At 43.0% G+C, this 21,271-nt stretch overlaps 2 protein-coding genes across 5 annotated transcripts in view; one reads left to right on the top strand and one right to left on the bottom strand.

The window, feature by feature from the left end:
* TRIO (trio Rho guanine nucleotide exchange factor) overlaps positions 1-15,502 on the top strand; it is a 237,447-nt gene extending 221,945 nt beyond the window's left edge. For 3 of the 4 annotated variants that reach the window (XM_015282226.4, XM_046930053.1, XM_040695757.2), the window contains 10 exons: positions 283-1,052; positions 5,152-5,399; positions 6,202-6,340; positions 6,698-6,725; positions 7,596-7,758; positions 10,318-10,439; positions 10,585-10,663; positions 11,301-11,501; positions 12,183-12,321; positions 13,047-15,502. In XM_015282226.4, the coding sequence (XP_015137712.1) occupies positions 283-1,052; positions 5,152-5,399; positions 6,202-6,340; positions 6,698-6,725; positions 7,596-7,758; positions 10,318-10,439; positions 10,585-10,663; positions 11,301-11,501; positions 12,183-12,321; positions 13,047-13,589 (2,432 nt within the window). In that variant the 3' untranslated portion in view covers positions 13,590-15,502. Of the gene's footprint in view, positions 1-282; positions 1,053-5,151; positions 5,400-6,201; positions 6,341-6,697; positions 6,726-7,595; positions 7,759-10,317; positions 10,440-10,584; positions 10,664-11,300; positions 11,502-12,182; positions 12,322-13,046 lie in introns of those variants that run through there. The other variant, XM_025147706.3, reaches the window with a different exon arrangement.
* Positions 15,503-16,939: 1,437 nt separating this feature from the next.
* On the bottom strand, positions 16,940-20,483 carry LOC121113074. Its single transcript, XM_040695756.2, has 2 exons — positions 19,158-20,483; positions 16,940-18,983 (listed from the first exon to the last, which is right to left on the bottom strand). The coding sequence occupies exon 2, from the start codon at positions 18,903-18,905 to the stop codon at positions 17,895-17,897; it is 1,011 nt and encodes a 336-aa protein (XP_040551690.1). The 5' UTR covers positions 18,906-18,983; positions 19,158-20,483; the 3' UTR covers positions 16,940-17,894.
* Positions 20,484-21,271: the final 788 nt, after the last annotated feature.

Raw genomic sequence — 21,271 nt, 5'->3', positions numbered from 1 at the left:
TGCCCATCTTGGCTACTAACCAACAGTACGATCTGGAGGAAGACATTTCTGACTGGACTTAACTTTTCTGTCTTTAACAGAAAGCAGGTGATATATGGCAAGTCATGAAGGGGTAATATACAAATGTGACTTGAGGTCTATAGCGTGACTGGCACTGATAAGGGAATTTCTTATTTGAGACACACATTCTCCTTTTGTCACAAAACACATCTGTTTAAACTATTTCTGTTTCCTCTCCTGATCTCCTTTCCCTGATCACCTCCACTCCCTTCCCCACTGCAGCCTTGACGTCTCCAATCGAGTACCAGAGGAACCACAGCAGTGGTGGAGGTGGCAGCAGCAGCAGCAGTGGTAACAGCAGCGGCCCCAGCAGCTGTAGCGGAATCCCCAGCTCCAGCCGTAGCCGGCCATCCCGGATCCCCCAGCCTGTCAGACACCATTCCCCAGTCCTGGTCTCCTCTGCAGCCTCGGCCCAAGCAGAGGCAGACAAGATGTCAGGTATGTCCATTCACAATCTCTCCCTGCCACACTACAACACCTCCTTAGAAACTGGCCTGAGCCAGCCAGACAGGCACCCTCCCAGTGCAGAACCGGACGGTCCTCAGAGAGAAGCTGAGCAGATTCCCAAGATGAAAGTTATTGAGAGTCCCAGGAAGACAGCGGGAAACATTTCTGGCTCAGCTGACGGAGCCCAGAAAGACTCACGTGGAAGCTCAGAGGAAAGTCGCTCAAGAAACAGCATAGGATCACTGACGCTGGGGAAGCCAAGGCCAGGAGCAATCTCACCAATGAACTCTCCTCTCTCCACGACTTTCCCTTCTCCTTTTGGCAAAGAAACCTTTCCACCCAGCAGCCCCCTGCAGAAGGGCTCCTTTTGGAGCTCCATCCCAGCATCCCCTGCCAGCCGCCCTGGCTCCTTCACTTTCCCTGGGGACAATGACTCCCTCCAGCGGCAGGTCCACCGCCACTCTTCACACAGCAAGGACACAGACCGCATGAGCACATGCTCCTCGACCAGCGAGCAGTCAGTTCACTCCACCCAGAGTAATGGGGTAAGAGCGGAGCACCTCTGTCCTGCGAGCTCTTCTAAAACCTTCCCATGCTCCTTTCCTGTGCGTTGCCATCACTCTCCGTACTAACTTCTGGCTCTCCAGCGCTCTACTGCTCTGAAATAATCAACTGCTCCGGTGTCTTCTGCACATTAAAAAGTAAAATTATCTACCTCCTTGTGTGCGTATACATAAAAACGTAGATGGTGATATGTATACAGACACACAAACAACTGCTAACATTAGATACAGTTTCTGCCTCTGCTGAAAACATAGATCACTAGGCTGATCCTTACTAACTTGCTGTCCTTGCTTTTTCTTCTCTAATTTGAAGGCACATAATTAACTTGCTGAAGCGTGGCAACCAGAGCACCTTGGGGTATGCATTGCAGCCAGCATTTACGTCTGACTTTTGAGATTTTGGCAGATTGTCTTGGGGCTTTTTTCCCTGTCACGCACAAATCCACCACCAGCTGTCCATTGAGTTTTAACTTCGTTGAGACGTCTACCAAACAGTCCCTGGGCTGCTTGATTTTATATTGTATTTATTTCCCCCCACACTCCTCCTTTTCAGCATTAGTTGATATACAATATTCTCTTTTTAAATCTTATGCCTGGTCAAGGAAGCTTCCTACGGTCCACTCAAAACAGGCAATCAAAGCCTAGCTAAAGTAATCAACTGTTCTCCTGCTACAATCAAAGCAAATAGCGGCTCCACTTTTCTCTTCTGCTTTGTAAGAAGAACTGTTCTAGTGCATCTGGAGATTCAACCTTTTAGTATGTACTTGACGTGTTTGTGCAGAAAGCTGGGGGGGTATCAACAAAATCCGCAGACTTTGTAATAATGTCTACCAGGAAATGTAACACAGCCATCACAGGGCATGTGCAAATATAAGCAGAAATGTCGAGGCACTTGCCATGGATATGGTAGGGCAGGCTATGGTGCCTTTTGGTAAAAGTCACATTTGATTCTTTTCTCACTAAGTATTGTGTTCAATGTTTGTTTTTCCACTCTCTCACAAATTGTATGCAGTAGCAATTTTGCAAATCACCTAACTTGGCATTCCTTTTTTTAAGCGCATGCATTTCTTTATAGAACTGTTTTAACACAGAGAACTTTCTTCTTAGTTCTTACACTTACCTTTATAATAGCTTCAGAAGAAAAAATAATGCTTTGCATGTATCGTATTTTGATCCCAATATTTCATCTTTTCATTTGATACAGCTCTGTCTTGTGTTTATCTTCAGTCTAGCAAAGTATGATGGTAATATATTAGCTGCAGTTATTGACATGTTTCACTGTTATTGCAACTTGCATAGCATTGATGTCATTACATTTAAAAAAAAGAGAGAAAGGATGGCACTAAGTTTTTCAAAACATTTGAATTTTGATACTATTGGCAAAGGTGCCTTTGTTTTTTTGTCACTGCAAAACAATGTCTGAATGCATGCCTTCTGCTTCACTACTGCATTTCTTTTAGCTGGGTCATAATTATTCATTTATAATTCCATCTGTAGACCATATTTGTGCAGGATTTCATTCATTGCATTCAGCAGGCTGGAGAAGATGGGTCACAAAGGTTTATTTTGTGAATATTATACTCATTTGTGTGTGTATATTTACATGCACATATGGTTAAGGTTACTTCATAGGGTTACTTAGATACGGAAAGGTTAGCCTTAAGAAGGAAAAACAGTTGTGTTGTAATTGCTATTTTTTTTTTTTTTTCAGAAATATGGAAGCAATTTTTTAGAGTTTGATTGCCTAACCTCTGTAATCCAGTAATTGAGGTCAGCGATGGCCAGAACTTTCAATAGAAGAACATTTTCTGTGCAAGAATAATTGCTTTCTTGCAAGGCAAAGGAAAAGCTTCGTTTCTGTGATGAGGATAAATTCTGATATAAACAAATGAACAAATCAGGAAGTTTGTCACTCTGTAGTTACCAGATACTTATTTAACATATTTATCTGCCCTTGCTGAAAATAAGAAGCATTCAGACTTCAAAATGGCCCTTCAAGACTTGACTATTAAAAAGAGATGTCATGTTGCATGAAGGCCAGTCTTGCACTTAAATAAGTCTGCACACTAAAAAACAGATATTTTCAGGAGTAGTGTATAGGACAAGATTTGGACTTGGGCTTATTTTGCTACTTCAGCCTTCCCTTCTGCTCCCTTCTAAGTCTAACAGAAGGAATTAATAAAAGCAACTTTATCTGAATATAGTTGTTTTTAATTTAGCTAGGACAATTTATTAATATTAAACAGCAACTAAACGTAGGACTTCTGGGTTTTTTTATGTTCTTCTGCTCTTGGTTTACCAGAAGTATGGAAGAGTCTTGGTAATACAAAAGGCCATGCAGACAGTTCTCTGAAACAGGCAAACTGGTTTCTTCTCACTGGAAGTATAGCATCTGGAATTAAATATGAATACCCTCTAGTACAGGTACAATCCAGGATGAGACTTTGCTCTCAGGTAGCATTTGCTTCATAATCCTAACAGGGGAAATGATACAGAAACTGCAAACCCAAGCATGAATGTGCTGAACATTCTAGGAATGAGTAATCAGAGTTTCTTTCCAAACTTCTTGGTTTCTCATTATTCAGCCAACTTGTGAGGAAGCGCAGGTGCCAAGAGATGGAGTTACTTCTTCAAGGCCATTAACAGATAGGATGAGAATGAGGCTTAGGGGGCTCCCAGTGCACTGTGCTGTCAACTGACCCTTGCTGCTTCTCCTCAGCACAAAGGAGACAATTACTTGAAAGTTCAAAAAAAAAAAAAAAAAAAAGGTGACACTGTTTTAATCCTGAGTGCCAAGCTTTTCACTCGCTGCTTGCATGTATGTGGAGCTAACGCATGGTTATGCAATATAAACCACAGTAGCATTCAGCTACAGCTGGGTACTACTTTATTTCTTCAACTCAGCTACCACTAGGCAATATTGAGCCCTCACTGATAGAAGCTGAGACAGTCTGAAGTAAGAACCCAGAGACCAAGGACAGGTGCACGCACTTACACAGTTCATGCCATATCATTAATGGGCCACACACTTTGTTTTTAACGTGTTTCAAGAAAGAAATCATTTTCTTTCAGGGAATAATTTGCATACTCTGTTAATAGATTTTACACTTTTGTTTGTTAAGCCTCTTATAGGAAATGCGTATATACAGGCATAAGGAGATTTACTTAAAAACATAATTTTCAGTGGATTCATGGCCAGGGGAAGACTTTTTGGTTTAAAAACTGATGTGTTTTTAATGTGCACATTGTCAGCAATAAGTAGCTTCCTGCAAGAGCTCAGTGAGGAAACAGACAGCATTAATGAACACCAGTTGAAAGTGTGTGAGAAGCAGCTAACACACAGCTATCAAAGTAATCATTTAAAAGTGAGATTTCCAGCTTTATTCTTAGAGATCAATGGGCCTATTTTTCTCCAAGAAATAAATAACTTAGTATTTCAGTAATTTACCTCCTTCTGTGCATTGAAAAGGAATGAATGTGATTGTACAGTTTCAAACAAGGGAGTAGCCTTGAATTTTTAAGACAGACACTGTTGAAAAGCATGTTTTGTTCTTTTGTACTTTGTCATGTTTTGTGTGCAGACGGATGGTGTCTGACATCTGACAAATGGCGCTAGGAAAGGTTGTATGTGTTCCTCATTATTGGAGTTTCCAGTGTTTATGAAATGAAGTCTTGATCTGCTCTGATTTTAAAAGTGCATCTACAACAATTTCCCACCAAGTCTTGTATATGTTGTACTGCAGCTTTGCTACCTGATAAGGTTCAGTGTCAGAGCTTGAAAGAAAGACTAGTTGAAATCTTTTGTTAAAATGAAGTAATCTTGATTAAAGGGAAAAGGAATAAGTTTCTGCAGCAGTTCTACGTAAGGGTATTCAATGATCAAGCTATTTTGCACAAAATAAATATATGCAAGCATCTCTAAAAGAGAAACCTTAGCTCTTCTGTTTGACTGCATCTTAAACTATGTGAATTATGTAGGTCATGGTTGAAATGTAGCAGGCCAAGAGTAGACTGCCTTCCTCATGAACTTTAAACTTGTTTTGTTTTGTTTTTTTGCCTCCTCTTTGGTTGACACTTGCAGAGTGAAAGTAGCAGCAGTAGCAATATCTCCACCATGCTGGTGACACACGATTACACGGCAGTGAAGGAGGATGAGATAAATGTCTACCAAGGAGAGGTTGTGCAGATTCTAGCCAGCAACCAACAGAACATGTTTTTGGTGTTCAGAGCCGCCACTGATCAGTGCCCCGCAGCTGAGGGCTGGATTCCCGGCTATGTCTTGGGGCATACCAGTGCAGTCATCATGGACAACCCTGATGGAACCATCAAGTGAGTGCCTGTGTTTGTTTACAAGAGGGGGAGGAAGACAAACTTCAATTTAGTCAAGGCTTCAAACCTTTCAAACTAAAATTTGATGTGATCTTTAAGAAATCAATGAGCATCAAGTAGTTTGAATAGGTCTCTTCTCAAGGATCTTAAAAACATAATAACAAAAGCAAGATGGTAAGAAAGAAGTATGTATTCTTTATTAAAAGCTGTAGTAGTACAGTCTTCTGGGAAAAGAAGATTAAATAATGCCTTATTTAAGAGAAACAGTAGTTACTGGCTTATTCAGTAGGATGAGTTGCTGGGTTAGCTGTCTTTGTTTAGGAAACTGTCATTCTGTTTGTGCCAAATGAGGTACAGTTTCAGAAATCACAGATCTCAACTTTGATCTGCAAGTCTATCTATCGTCATTGATTGTGCAAAGATCTCTCTCAGCTCTCCAATGGGAGAATTAATATCCACATTCTTAACAGGCTTATATAAAGTCTTTATAGGCTGTATTTGAGATAGATTTTATGCTGCTAGTTCAATTTGATTGACAGTTTGCATATTGAATGTTTACCACTGCAGCAAAGAATTCACAAAATACTGAACTACAGACCAATCTTACAAGCTTACACTTTTAAACAAAGTCGATATTTCTTACGGAATACTTGATGTATTTCATTTTAGTATACTTCAGTGCAGTGAAGTAATGCTCTGACCTACTTTTCCAATGCCATTTCAACCTAGAGATTATAACACATCATTGAGAGTTAAAAAAAACAGTAATAATAATTTTCAAATCATACTGTTCTGCATTCAGGAAGTCAACGTCTTGGCACACAGCACTCCGTTTAAGGAAGAAATCTGAGAAAAAAGATAAAGACGGCAAAAGGGAAGGCAAGCTAGAAAATGGTTACCGCAAATCCCGAGAAGGACTTGCCAACAAGGTTTCTGTAAAGGTAAATGTTATAAAGATGTAGTAGTTTTCAAAAGGAGTCATGTTAGAATTACTTTAAAGCTTGCTTTTAATTCTAGCTTCTGTTAGAACTTCACGTGAGGAAGTTAGAAGCAACATTAGTTTTAATGGATGGTGTTAATCAATATTACCACAAGATTATAAGGTATCTGAATCTACAGGCGTGGTACTGCATATGGATACTGCAGAAAAAGTAGAGCGGTACAGGAACTCTGGCATTCTCCTGTTTCTTGGACATTTGTGGGTACAGACAACTTCTACCCATCACTGTGCTTTATTTTCTACAATTCTTTTATTACATATTTGCAAGGACATTAATTGTTTAATTTCTCCTTTCCAGCTTCTCAACCCCAATTACATTTATGATGGTAAGTTGTTTTAATCTTTAAAAGTCACAGTAAATGTAATGTGATTAAAACATAATTTACTTTGTTTAAATTTACTTGACATGAATTACATCTGAAACTATTTTCTGTGAAAATACATGCAAGCTCATTTTGGAGGTGGTTAATGAAATATGTTCTGTCTTACTATTTTAAGATGAAAGGAAGGCATTTTTATCTATATATCCAAAACAACATAAAATACAAGAGTGATATGACATTGTTCAGAAAGAGTTACACTCTCTACTGCATCTGCACTGAGACCGTATGGAAGTTGAGCATTGCTGAATTTGCAAAATAAGGAGGTCAGGAGTTGGAGACCTGTCACTTCATTTTGCGCTTTGTTCCCTTGCAAACACTCAGAGTCTCTCCAGGGCAGAGGCTGATGAGGAGAAAGACAGTGACACTGGGATAAGAGTCAGCTTCTTGTGTTTCACCTGTAAGCAAAAAGGGAAAACGGTATAGTACCTCAGTAAATGAGATGTTTTGTCTTCCCTTATGCAAACATAGCTGGCTATACGGATTGCCTAGCTGAGCGCATCCTTAAATACTTTTCACTGCTGGCTTTACTTAGCTTACTTGGCCCAGAGTGTTTGGGTCACCAGTGTAGATTTCAGGGTTGTCTGTCATTGTGGTATCATCATGTTTAAGTTCGTGAAGAGGAAATTAATTCTACAGAGCCCCCTACACCCCAGGTGTAGCCATAGACATGGTCCAAGGGTAGAGGGACAGATAAACTCTGGAAATTTTAAGTACTATGTTTGATTGTCTAATAGAAAGGAAAAGATGAAAGGAGTAGAAATGCAAATTGGTAAATTTCAGTTGACCTAATGCTATTAATGTTCTTTTTTTCAGTTCCCCCAGAGTTTATAGTACCATTGAGTGAGGTAACATGTGAGACAGGAGAGACCATCGTGCTTAGGTGTAAAGTCTGTGGTCGTCCCAAGGCTTCAGTTACTTGGAAAGGTCCTGATCATAACACACTGAGCAATGACGGTCATCACAGCATTTCGTACAGGTACAGTAATTTGTGTAGTACATTTCATTGTCTTAAAAGGCAAAATGATTGTCAATGACCTCAGTGGCTTATTTGTTTTGCCAGGTTTGGAGTGTTGCTCTTAATTATGTCCTCCGCTTTTTCCTCTCAACATTGAGTATCTGAAAATAAAGGAGTGACGTTCCAATGCTGTGACATGCTACATTGCCAGTTCTTTATTTCTGATAGTAGCTTGTATCATTTTGGGGGCAGATGACTGCTTTTAGAATGACCACACTATAATATTTTGCAAAGAAAAACTTGTTTCCTCTTAAAATGACAGTGCTACCGCCTTCATAATTGAAGCATGGAAACAAACGTTTTTGTCTGTTTTTAGCTTTGCTATGATACAACTGAACAGACTAACTGGTAATTCAAACAACTGAATAATAGCAGATATTACTATATTTTGGAATCCTAAATTGCCTGTTAAAAACATTTTTTTCTGATGAAGCATTCATTTATTTACAGAAAATGTTCTTTACTGAGTAACTTCATTGTGAAGAAATGTCTTGCGTATGTACTTGCTATGGGGAGAAAAGGGCGTTGTGATAGCTGTACTACTGCATCCACAACCATTGTGAGAGATGTGTAGAGCTAAATTCACTAGGATTAACTTATTGTGATCTATTTAGGGTGGTGAGGCACTGGCACAGGTACCCAGAGGAGCTGTGGATGGCCCATCTGCTTTTGAGGCTAGGTCGAATGGGGCCCTGGGCAGCCTGGTCTACTGGTTTGCAGCTCTGCCTGTGGCAGGGGGCTGGGACTGGATGGGCTTTAAGGTCCCTTCCAGCCCCAACCATTCTATGATTCCATGATTACTTCTACAGAATTAGAACCAGTAAATTATTTTGGTTATGTCTGATAGATTTTTAAAAATAAAATAATTAAACATCCTTTGAGCTGTGGAGGAGGGTCATTTTCCTATGTTCCTAAAATTCATGTTCATATTTCCCCAGAAATGTGGCAGAATAAAGACTGAGGCAAACAGTTTTTGTGCTAGCACTCAAATAACTAACAGTAACTGAGATCCAAAGGTAAATAATAAGAACAATGAAAAATCTTGAAAATACGCTGTACTGTGAATGCATAACACAATGTTAGGGCTGTTTTGAGCCTAGAGTTGAAAACCATAGGGAAGACATGCCAAAGTGTTTGCATTGCTGTTCACGTCTCCACCAAGAGATGAATGCTCTGAAAGTAGCAACATTAGAATCATAGAATGGCTTGGGTTGGAAGGGACCCCAAGGATCATCATGTTCCAACTCCTCCGACACAGCAGAACCACCAACCTCCAGATCTGGTATAAAACCAAGTTGCCCAGGGCCCCATCCAACCTGGCCTTGAACACCTCCAGGGACAGAGCATCCAGAACCTCTCTGGGTAGCCTGTTCCAGCACCTCACTACTCCCCTTGTAAAGAACTTCCCTTGATATCCAGTCTAAACCTTCCCTCCTTGATCTTAATACCATTCTCACTTGTCCTATCGCTGTCTACCCTTAAAAAGTTGATTCCCCTCCTGTTCATAATCCCTTTCTAAATACTGGTAAGGCTGCAGTGAGGTCTCCTTGCAGTCTTCTCTTCTCCAGGCTGAACAAGCCCAGGTCCCTCAGCCTGTCTTCATAGGAGAGGTGCTCCAAGCCTCTGGTTGTCTTTGTGCCCCTCCTCTGGGCTCTCTCCAACAGCTCCACGTCTTTCCTGTGTTGGGAGCCCCAGACCTGGACACAGTACTCCAGATGGGGCCTCAGAAGAGAAGGGTGGAGAGGGACAATCACCTCCCTTTTGCTGCTGGCCAACCCTCTTCTAATGGAGCCCAGGATACTGTTGGCCTTCCAGGCTGCAGGAGCACACTGATGGCTCACGTTACGTTTTTCGTCCAACAGGAATCCCAGGATTACGCCAGCCCAAGTACAAAACCTTGCATTTTGCTATGTTGAACCTCATTGGGTTCACATGGGCCCACCTTTCGAGTTTGTCAAGGTATCTCTGGATGGCATACCTTCCTTCTAATATGTCAACCACATCGCTCAGCTTGGTGTCATCAGCAAACTTGCTGAAGGTGTTCTCAAGCCCGTCATTGATGATATTGAAGAGCATGGGTCCGAAGACAGACCCCTTGGTCAGACCCCTAGGCCAGCTTCTATATGCTAGAAGTTAGAGGTGGAAGCATAGACTAATGATGGATAGTTGCCTCAGTATGACTTCTAATAATTTGCAAGAAATAAAGGGAGCATGAAGAAACAGAAAGATTTTTATTTTTCAAACACAGAGGAGCCTGAGACACTAGACAGAGTCCCAGGTGTCAGTGAGGATATTCTTTAAGGGCTTGCAAGACATTTCAGTATATTTTGTACACACAAAATGCTCGGATTCTGGTAGACACTTCTGAAATAGCAGTGACAGAATTAACGTTTGTCAAGAGAGAACACAGGGCCTGAACAATAAGAAGTATTAACATGATCACTCTAACTTTGTCTAATTTCCATAGTTCAATGTCTGTAAATTGAACATAAAGTTTATGGATGCCATTGTATTTCCCAGTGACTTAGGGGAGGCTTCACTGAAAATCATTGGCGTCACTGCAGAAGACGATGGTATCTATACATGTATAGCTGCAAACGATATGGGTTCAGTTTCATCTTCCGCCAGTCTACGAGTTTTAGGTAAGCCCATCTCTGCTTTCTTTTCAAATCTGATTATATTCAAACACCTGTTACTCAATTTAGTAACAACAAAAATTTAGTTCTGAGGAAAATCTGACTGTAGTAAGTGTCCGTATTACCCTTTCTCTCTTTAAATTCTCTGTAGGTCCTGGAAGTGATGGAATCATGGTAATCTGGAAAGACAACTTTGATTCCCTTTACAGTGAAGTGGCTGAGCTTGGCAGGTGTGTTCTGTATGCTGATGTTCAAAGATGTCAAAATATTAACTTCATTTAAAAAGTGAAATTTTCTTTGTAAAATACCTACTATATGAGCCTAAAAGTCAATAATTATGTTGGATTATATAGAAATGGGGAGGTCAAAATGTTACCAGCACTAGATGGCACTGCACAAACAGAATATACTTAAGCTGATGTGGTATCATAGATTAAAAGGATGAGTGTTCTTCAGGTGTTTTGGAAGGCTACAGAGTCTTCTGCAGTGAAGTACTCCAAAACTTTTTTACTTGGAGAATTAAATTTAAAGCCAGATAAGGTCTGAACACAAGCAAAATATGAAGCAGCTCATGAAGAATATATATTTTTCTGCCTTAATGGATGGACCTTTGAAAGTTTGATACCACTGTGGTTTGAGTTCTCAGCAAATGCAATAAACCAAATCTGTATCTAGAGCTAATTATTTCTACAGACACATTTTGTAGAAGATGCATGCATTTTAAACTCTTTATTTATAGCTAGAAACTATACTACGTATCTTACTAGATGTTAAACTGTTATTTCAGAATCTCTCTCAAGATATAACTGCAATTTTCCGTAGGGCAACTTTTGGTTAATTCTTTCCTTTTTCAACGTTGTATTCCAGGGGCAGATTTTCTGTCGTTAAGAAATGTGACCAGAAGGGAACCAAGCGAGCAGTAGCCACTAAGTTTGTGAATAAGAAGTTGATGAAGCGAGACCAGGTTACCCATGAACTTGGAGTCATGCAGAATCTCCAGCATCCCCAACTCATTGGCCTTATTGATACCTTTGAGACCGCCACCAACTACATACTAGTATTAGAAATGTGTGTAAAATGCAATCTGTACACCTGACTTTCCAGGGTATTTACTGTGCGTTATGAATAAGAAACTTGAAGATATCTGGGAGGTTTGACAACATCTAAGCAAAATAATCTAATTCTCTAATGCTGTTATTAAAACACCAAGTTATTATTAAGCTTGGAAGGAAATGGTTGTTCTATTAAACTGATATGTAGGTGACTGTCTTAGTCTGGAGTTCCAGGCATGATTTTACATCAGGCAGTTACAGAACTGAATTAGGAATGCTGTGATCTGGTTGCTTGGTAATAGCTCTCCTCTTCATATCCTCATCCTGTGTCTTCTAAATTCTGAAGGTTGTAGTAATTCCCATAGTCTATGGTAGTATACATCTGATCTTTCTATCTGGCTAGCATACTGTCTTTCTTTCTTTTCTTCTTTGCCTTCACCTTCTGCTCCCATTCCAAAATGATTTCTACTTATTTTAGGCGCAAGTCAGCTGTAAATGACATAGAACCACTCACAGGCAGAAAAATAGCAACACTAGCCAAACAATGGAAACACTGATGATTACTTTGTGCAGTTGTGGTTGTTAAGAAACAGTTGCCTTTAATTTTTTTTTATATAGCTTTCAACACTGATTGTATGGTGGGGTTTTTTCAATTCTTGTACTCAGTATTAAAATGTAACCTTTGTAATTCCAATAGGGCTGACCAGGGTCGCCTTCTAGACTACGTTGTGCGATGGGGAAACCTCACTGAAGGGAAGATCAGACTCTACCTGGGAGAGATTCTGGAAGCTGTGCAGTATCTTCACAACTGCAGAATAGCACATTTGGACCTAAAGGTGAGAAGTCAGTGGAATTCCCAACAGTGTGTGCCATTCCATGCATGAAAATCTCCTTCTAGAAAACTGGTAGCTGAGAGCACAGAACTGTGAATCCCTTTGAGACTGTATGGAGGGGTATGTGGTGGGAGATCCATCCCTAAGTGCTTCAGTTCACATCAAAACAGAAGGTTTGAATTCCTTTTGCATTCCCCTTGAAGCTTGCTGGTCATACGTAGTTCTTTGTGCTGGAAATAATTTCTGCCAGCGTTTGGGTTTGGGTGGTTGTTATTTTCCCTGAAAAACCTGCAACAGAAGTGCAAATCCAAGGCATTTGGTTCTCCCTGTCATAAAGCAAATAGAGTAGTTGCTTTATTCACTCTCTGTCTATAACTGCTTTTCTTTAAGATTAAATTCCCAAACACAGGTTTCTGTGAAATCTTGTAGAGCTGTTTTTGTGAGCATATGCAGTCTTATCTGTCTTCCTGCTGTACTTCCTGCAAAAATTATACTGCGAGCAGCTGAAACACATTAATTGCACACTGTGGTTGGTAGGAAGTACCTGCCAGTTGGATTGCCCAGGAGCTTTGCAGAGCTGGCCTTCAGCAGTAATCATCATTTGTAGCAGTTTATTATGTTCCTGAGCAGGCAGCACAGGTTGGGAAACAGTAATTTTTGGAGCACTAAATGTGTGCTAAGAATGACTTGAAAAAATACATTTTTTCTTTTGCTTTTATGTTTTCTAGCCTGAAAATATTTTGGTGGACCAGAGTTCCTCTAAGCCAACAATAAAACTGGCTGACTTTGGAGATGCAGTCCAGCTCAATACCACATATTATATCCACCAGTTACTTGGAAACCCAGAGTTTGCAGCTCCTGAAATTATTCTTGGAAATCCTGTTTCCCTCACTTCAGATGTTTGGAGCATTGGAGTGCTCACGTATGTCCTTCTTAGTGGCGTCTCTCCTTTCCTGGATGAAAGCGTAGAGGAAACTTGCCTGAATATTTGCCGCTTAGACTTTAGTTTCCCAGATGACTACTTCAAAGGAGTTAGCCAGAAGGCCAAAGATTTTGTATGTTTCCTGCTTCAGGATGACCCAGCTAAGCGTCCCTCAGCTGCACTGACCCTCCAGGAGCAATGGCTGCAGCTGGGGAATAGCAAAGGCGCTGACAGCATTGACATATCCAGACTGACTTCGTTCATTGAGCGGCGAAAACACCAGAATGATGTTCGACCTATCCGTAGCATTAAAAACTTCTTACAGAGCAGGCTCTTGCCAAGAGTTTGATCTTGCTTGAAGTTCTCTCTCATTCTCTTTCACCTGCCAATCAGACTGGAGATAGACTCCTCCTGCCAATCAATCAGACTGGAGATAAGACTCCTCCTGCCGATCAGCTGTTGACTTGAATTTTGAGGAAAGCAAACCCGGAGCCAACCAGCTGCTAGCGAATGTTCGTGTGCAAGTGCATTCCACAGGGACCACGCAAGGTTACGCGTGGGCCTGGCAATGCAGACTTCACTGGGGTGGAGGACGATAGCACTGTACTCTGCAAAAAGCAGTCGCGAGTGACACAGTAACAGTATTTTATTCAGGTTTCTGCAAAAAAAAAAATAAAATAGTTTTTTTAATAAACAAGAGTTGAATTTTGCAAGTGAACTTAACTACCGTTTTCAAGATTTATTCAAGGAAGAAATGCCTATGTTCAAAGCACTGGTGTTAAACAAAAATGAAATCATGCCTGGAGAAGACTCGCCAAAATGGCTGCCCGTTGATAAGGCTTCCATTTCTAACATCTGGTTTTCACTTGGTCATAGAGCTTTCCAGTTGCCTCGCCTGTATGTATCTCACGTAGCAGTGCACTGAGATCAGACTCTGCTTTTAAGTGCATCCAACCTCAAAGTTTTTGCATACAAATAGAATGAATCGTTTTGCTCTGATAAAATGTAGGCCTTACTTGTATATAGACTGTTACCTGCCTTCAGTCTGTAATTTTTTTCCCTCCTTATCCTTTTTTCCCTCCCTCCTAAATGGTGGTATACCACTGTGCGGGTCTTCAGTTTGGGTCGGTACTCGCTGGCCCGTGAGAAGCAGACGTCCGGTTGGTGCCCAGCTTGCCGACCCGATTGTCAAGCAGTATACAGCAGGATGAAATACTGTAAATGCACTCATTTGGGATTTTGTTTTATTTCATATCATGTGCAATGTTGTGGCTTTAACATTTTATGCAACTATTTATGAGGACCTCTGTTGTAACTGTAATAAATATATAGAAAAAGCACATACTTAGTACGGCGAGCTTTATGGTTTTGTTTGTGTGTCTGGGGGTTCCGGGTGGGCAGGGGAGGGTGTGTTGTACCACACCATCTTTATTAGTTTAAAATGAGGGTTAGCATAGAATTTAGTCAAAGCTAGTCAGTTTTAAGGGTTGTTTAAAAGAGAGAGAGAGAGAGAGAGATTCTTATCCCAAATCTCAAACTGGTTAAGAACTAAGGTGACACTTTTTAAAATTTATTATTATATTCAAAATGCCAAAGTATGACTTTCCCAAAATCAATCTCAATGCTCACTACTTTTTAGAATTTTCAGAACTGTGCTTACTCCTTTCTGTGAAATGAACAAATGAATTTTGTGCTCTTTGGTGAAGAAGTCATTCAAAAAGTAGCGGTCAGATGACGAGAATCTGACTCGTAATGTAATTGTCTTATTAACTGTTTTTATGGTTGAAGTAATATTGACATGAACTATTTAAAAAGGCAGAGATGGTTTTCTGTGCATCACTGAGTTCATATGGGTGTGTTGTCATCTATGTTTGTGTGAGATGCCATGTTTAAAGAAACCAAGCCGACATCCCACCATAGTTAGATGTATGGGTCTTAAGCCATAACCTAGCTTGGGTTAGTTTTGAGCTTTGCGGCTTCCACTGTATACTATTTATTCCCTTTTTGTTTTTTGTAAAGTTGTACAGAAACTTTTTAAGAGAAATCAACTGACTTCAAAACTGGATGTGTATTCGTACCAACCTCATATCATGATGTTCGTGTATTATTTTCCTTTCTTGTTTTAGTTAAATTTTTGCTTTATTTTGCATGTATATTTCTTTGTACAGTGACATTACATGTTTACACAGTACGACGTGATGTAAATATTTTATTTTGCCATCAGTTATTTTGGAAGAAAAAAAATTAAACATATTTGACATATTTGTCTGATCTCTTGCTTTCAGGAGTTTGAAGGTTTAGGTTTGGTCATATTTTAATTCGGCTCTGTATTTAAAAAAAAAAAAAAAAAGAACCATTGTTTTATTGTCATAAAATTCATTTTAATTTGCTATGATATATCTTTATTTCATGCCTTACAGAATAATACTTGTCTTTGCTCGAACTGTTGAGTGCTTTGTAGCGTCCTGATTGCATTTATATAAAACGTGCATAACTCTAAATGTGGGAATTCATGACAGCCTTTATTAGCTAGTAAATTTTGATCACTGGAGTTTTCTTCCAGATGTTCCCATTTAAAGACCCAAGGATTATATTTTGATTTAATACTAAACTGGGGAGCAGATTTCCCACATCTTCATAATGAATCTAGAATGCCTCACAGGAAAGACTGCTTTCAACCATAAAGACGTCAATTCTCTGTGTCCAATAAGGGATGAAGCTGGAGTGTTTTTCATTTTGTGTATTTAGCACTCTCTCTTTTCTGTTACTGAACACATTTGCAATTTCAAATGACACTGAAGGACAAGTAACAATGCAATTCAGGAAAGATGTGCTGCAGCAGATGAGCCACTGGAAGCTTTTTCTGTGTCGGGAAGATAGATGACAACACATTCTAGTCAAGAGTTTGTATCCTTCAGTTCTCAAATTGCCTTCTTTCTTGACTGAAAATACACGGACCGGGAGAGGTTACCCAGATGGCGTAAAGAGAAATGACGCGCTTGTAGGTGTTTCTGGTCGGAGAGAGAGGTTCCCTTCAGGATTTTGGAACTTCTACTCATTTCTTAATGAGGTTGCGCTGTTTCTGGCATCCACTGGTGATCTAGTACTTAGGCAAGACAACATCTTTGAGCAAAGTGGGGGTTTGCACTAAAGCTTGCTGTTCAGTGCAAGACCTTCCAGCTGAAGAAAGCCCACGCTTCAAGTTGGATTTTGCTCGGAAGAGACAACGTGTGACTTTTTATATTGCTGACTATTGAGTTGAGCTGGGGCTGAAAATGCCATTTGGGCACAGTTCTCATTAACTGTCCTGCATCAAACAGAATAGCAATGAGGGATGACAGAAAAGAGTGGCAACCAAAAGCTGTGGTGAGAGCAGCTGGGGTGAGCTTTCTGGTGAAAGAACATTGTGGAGCAGAGGGAACACCACTCAATGTGCTACCTGGAAGGGGTAAAGAAGAAAGGTTCAAGAGAAGGATAGGTCTAATTATTAGTGGTGATTTTAATAATAGCTCATCAATCACTGATTGTCCATAGTTTAGGAAGAAAAGAAGTCACCAGGCTTTGAAGTCAGTCCATCTGTCAGTGCTTTTCAAACGGGAACTGGGAGTGCAGGTTCTCCAGTGTACACGTGAGGAACAGAGTTTGTCCCAAAAGCCATTCTGCAAAAACGAGAAGCAGAAAAGCTGTCCGGACCTTCTTTCCAGTCAGGGAAGCACCCAGCATTGCCTTACTGATGGACAGAGGCCTATCACATATCCGCATGCGCTCATGAGGGGTAGGGCTAGAGAGCCAGGTTTTCTTTCATGTGACTATAGATGTCACTTGCTGTAAGCTGTCCTCTTTCTCAAGTGGGACGATTTGATGAGTTAATGAATAGGAGAGAGGTTAATTGGCCGTTCCTTTCTCCAGAGCCAAAGGCATGTTCGTGGCAGGACAGGGCACAACGTCCTCCAGAACAAAACAAATGCAAAGGCCTTTGGCTTCCTGCTAAGATTTCAGTACCTGTACAAAGCTGATCGGTAGGCGCCTGAAAATATAATGGGAAATTCTTTGCATGGAATGTACGGCATGATATTGTCAGAGAGCATAAGAATCTTGCTGCTGAGGGGGTCAGTGGATCAGTCCTCATCTGAAATGGACTGATGAGCGAGAAATGAACGCAACCAAGGGAAAGAACGATGGCTGACCTGAGTCTAAGAACTGGAGTTCTAAAAATCCTAAGAAAAACAAAGGAATACACTGAACCAGTGAATGTGGGTAGTGAAGTCTGTGAGGAGCTGGTATTTTGAGGAGTATTTGGACAGCCAATCTGCTACACGCAGCAGTACACTTGTGTGTTAGGGATTAGTGCGAGGAGTGGTGGTGTCATCTCTCATCCAGCAGAGAGGATGAGCTCAGTTTTGTACACCCTTTCGATGTGCGCAGACGCTCCGGTGTGTTCATTTCCTCGCTAGGTTAGAACCAATTGAAAGCATGTTTGTGTTCGTTTAAATCACCTTCAGGCACGGTGAAGAATATCCCTTGCTTGACAATCACACCGTATTCACTTCCTTGCCTCTGGGCAGTACGTATACCAGCGGTGGAGAACTATTTTCTGTGGAGTATTCAATGTTAATTTATTGTTTTACTTGATGACAAAGGCGTGTAAGCCCTGCTAGCGGCGCCGGGGGGGCGGCCTCTTGCAGGGCTGTGGAGCACCCAGGGCACTGCTGGCCCTCCTCTTCGTGGGCCGACGGGGTCCCCCAGAGCAGCGCTGCCGGCCCCGGCCGGGAGCGGAGCGGCCGTGGCTGCGGCCCTGGGCGCTGGGCCCTGCTGCCTCCCGCCCCGGCTCCTCACGGGGCTGCTCCCGCTCCCCAGGGCTGGGTGCGGCGCGGAGCTCGCCAGCGTCCCCGTGAAGGAGCCCACTGGATGTGCCGGGGAGCTCTTCCGCGTCCAGGCCCGCAGAGCTGCCGGAGGGCGTGGTGCTGGCTGTGAGGGTCCTCTGTGGGGAAGCGGTCGCACGGCTGTCCTCCTCATCCTCGAGGCCGCGCAGCCTGCGGGCTTCCCGGCCGCAGCGACTGACGATGGCTTGCACGAGCCAGTCAGTGAGCGGCGCGGCCATGGGTCCCAAGCTGGGCTCTGCGCACCGGAGCATGAAGTCCCTGTCCGGCCCCATCCAACACAGGCAGCAGAGGAAGAGGCTCTCTGCCGACAGGACCTGCCACCAGTGGATCCCTTGGATGGCAGAGAGCTTCTGGTGCAGGGAGGGCAGCACGGGGTTGAGGATGCTGTGTCGCTCCCTGAACAGTGCCGCCCACTCCTGCGGCAGGAGGCCGCCCAGCCTCGCCCTCGCCTCTGGCTCCGCGGCCGTCTGCTGGGGTGGCCGTGGCAGCGGGGATGGAGCACGTGCCGCAGTGCCGTTGGAGTGGGTGGCGGTGCCGGGCTGGAAGCCAGCGGGTACCGGCACTGCGGGCGGGGAGACAACGCACTCTTCATAGTGCTGGTCCCCCCACACAGAGACCTTGATGGTCCTCATGGCCGTCCTGCAGAGCGGGCAGCTGTCCCTCAGCCTCGCCCACCGCTGGATGCAGCCCACGCAGAACTGATGGCTGCACGGGACCACAGACGCGATGTCTCGTCGCACGTCGCGGCAGATGGGACACGTCCACGCCTCTGTTGTGGCCATGGTCGTCTTACTGGCTGCTACAGGTGGAGAGAGCAGAGGGTGACAGTGGCTCTCCTTCACCGGTGCTGCAGTCACGCACTGCAAGAGGAAGAGAGGTCACACTCGCTCACCGTCTCTGGGCGTGCCAAAGTCATGCCCCAGTCCCTCAGCCGGAAGCCCCCCCGGCCCTGCAGCTGGGCCATCTCCCGCTCCCCACCCGCACAGCACCGCACTCCCCGTGGCCGCCCAGGGACGTGTCCCTGCACCACTCACCTCCGCTGCTGCGGGCGCGTCTCGCTGGGCCCCGGCTGCCTGCACAGGGCAGGGCCAGGGAAACACGAGAGGTGCTGTGGGGATGAGCTCTGGGAGCTGCTGCAAGCAGCCACAGGCACGGCCCGGCACAGCACAGCTAAAGCCTTGCTCGACCTCCAAGCCTCGCAGAGTCGCTCAGCACGATCCAGGAACAAGCCAGACTGAGCCAGGCTCTGCCGGCGCCCCGGTATAAGCAGTGAGGGCCATGCAATCACAATCCATCACCCGGTGACGTCATAGCCTGCTGCTTGGTGACCCCTTTGGGGTTGGAAAGACCGCTCATGTCATCGAGTCCTAATGTTAACCTAGCACTCCAGGTCTGCCACCACACCAGGCCTGTTCAACCCATGGCCCACGGGTTGCACGTGGCTCTGGGCAGTCAGGAACGTGGCCCACAAGATCATAACCTTTTAACATTATGATGTGGTTTTTAGCAATAGTTTTCATGAGCTGGGGCATCGCTCCGGTATGGATTGCAGTGGTGACGATTGGACCAATATTCCGCTTGGTTTTTTTGTTTGTTTGTTTGTTTTTTTGTTCTTGCTTTTTGTTTTTGTTGCTGTCTTTCTTTTTATTTTTTAATAAATAAATATGCCTGAATTTTTGTTACGTACACTAACAGTTTTATGCCTGTAACAGTTGCTTTATGCCTCACAATTTACTTTCAAGACCGAAAATCAAGTGAGGCAGTTTGCGTTGAGACAGGCAGCATTCAGGAAAGATGTACTGCAGCAGATGAGCCACTGGAAGCTTTTTCCGTGTCGGGATGATAGATGACAACACATTCTAGTCAAGAGTTTGTATCCTTCAGTTCTCAAATTGCCTTCTTTCATGACTGAAAACACACGAAATGGGAGAGGTTACCCAGATGGCGTAAAGAGAAATGATGCACTTGTAGGTGTTTCTGGTCGGAGAGAGAGGTTCCCTTCAGGATTTTGGAACTTCTACTCATTTCTTAATGAGGTTGCGCTGTTTCTGGCATCCATTTGAGATCTATTACTTAGGCAAGACAACATCTTTGAGCAAAGTGGGGGTTTGCTCTAAAGCTTGCTGTTCAGTGCAAGACCTTCCAGGTGAAGAAAGCCCACGCTTCAAGTTGGATTTTGCTCTCAAGAGACAACGTGTGACTTTTTATATTGCTGACTATTGAGTTGAGCTGGGGCTGAAAATGCCATTTGGGCACAGTTCTCATTGACTGTCCTGCATCAAACAGAATAGCAATGAGGGATGACAGAAAAGCGTGGCAACCAAAAGCTGTGGTGAGAGCAGCTGGGGTGAGTTTTCTGGTGAAAGAACATTGTGGAGCAGAGGGAACACCACTCAATGTGCTACCTGGAAGGGGTAAAGAAGAAAGGTTCAAGAGAAGGATAGGTCTAATTATTAGTGGTGATTTTAATAATAGCTCGTCAATCACTGATTGTCCATAGTTTAGGAAGAAAAGAAGTCACCAGGCTTTGAAGTCAGTCCATCTGTCAGTGCTTTTCAAACGGGAACTGGGAGTGCAGGTTCTCCAGTGTACATGTGAGGAACAGAGTTTGTCTCAAAAGCCATTCTGCAAAAACGAGAAGCAGAAAAGCTGTCCAGACCTTCTTTCCAGTCAGGGAAGCACCCAGCATTGCCTTACTGATGGACAGAGGCCTATCACATATCCGCATGCGCTCATGAGGGGTAGGGCTAGAGAGCCAGGTTTTCTTTCATGTGACTATAGATGTCACTTGCTGTAAGCTGTCCTCTTTCTCAAGTGGGACGATTTGATGAGTTAATGAATAGGAGAGAGGTTAATTGGCCGTTCCTTTCTCCAGAGCCAAAGGCATGTTCGTGGCAGGACAGGGCACAACGTCCTCCAGAACGAAACAAATGCAAAGGCCTTTGGCTTACTGCTAAGATTTCAGTACCTGTACAAAGCTGATCGGTAGGCGCCTGTAAATATAACGGGAAATTCTTTGCATGGAATGTACGGCATGATATTGTCAGAGAGCATAAGAATCTTGCTGCTGAGGGGGTCAGTGGATCAGTCCTCATCTGAAATGGACTGATGAGCGAGAAATGAACGCAACCAAGGGAAAGAACGATGG

The sequence above is a fragment of the Gallus gallus genome, chromosome 2 (genome assembly GCF_016699485.2).
Source record: "Gallus gallus isolate bGalGal1 chromosome 2, bGalGal1.mat.broiler.GRCg7b, whole genome shotgun sequence".
In the NCBI taxonomy this organism is placed as follows: domain Eukaryota; kingdom Metazoa; phylum Chordata; class Aves; order Galliformes; family Phasianidae; genus Gallus; species Gallus gallus.
Note: the sequence above shows the minus strand (reverse complement) of the source record. Positions and strands in the feature narration are given on the sequence as shown.

What these genes read in the sequence shown, in the direction of transcription:
- LOC121113074 (XM_040695756.2), bottom strand. Translation starts at nt 18,905, where the DNA reads ATGGCCACAACAGAGGCGTGGACGTGTCCCATCTGCCGCGACGTGCGA.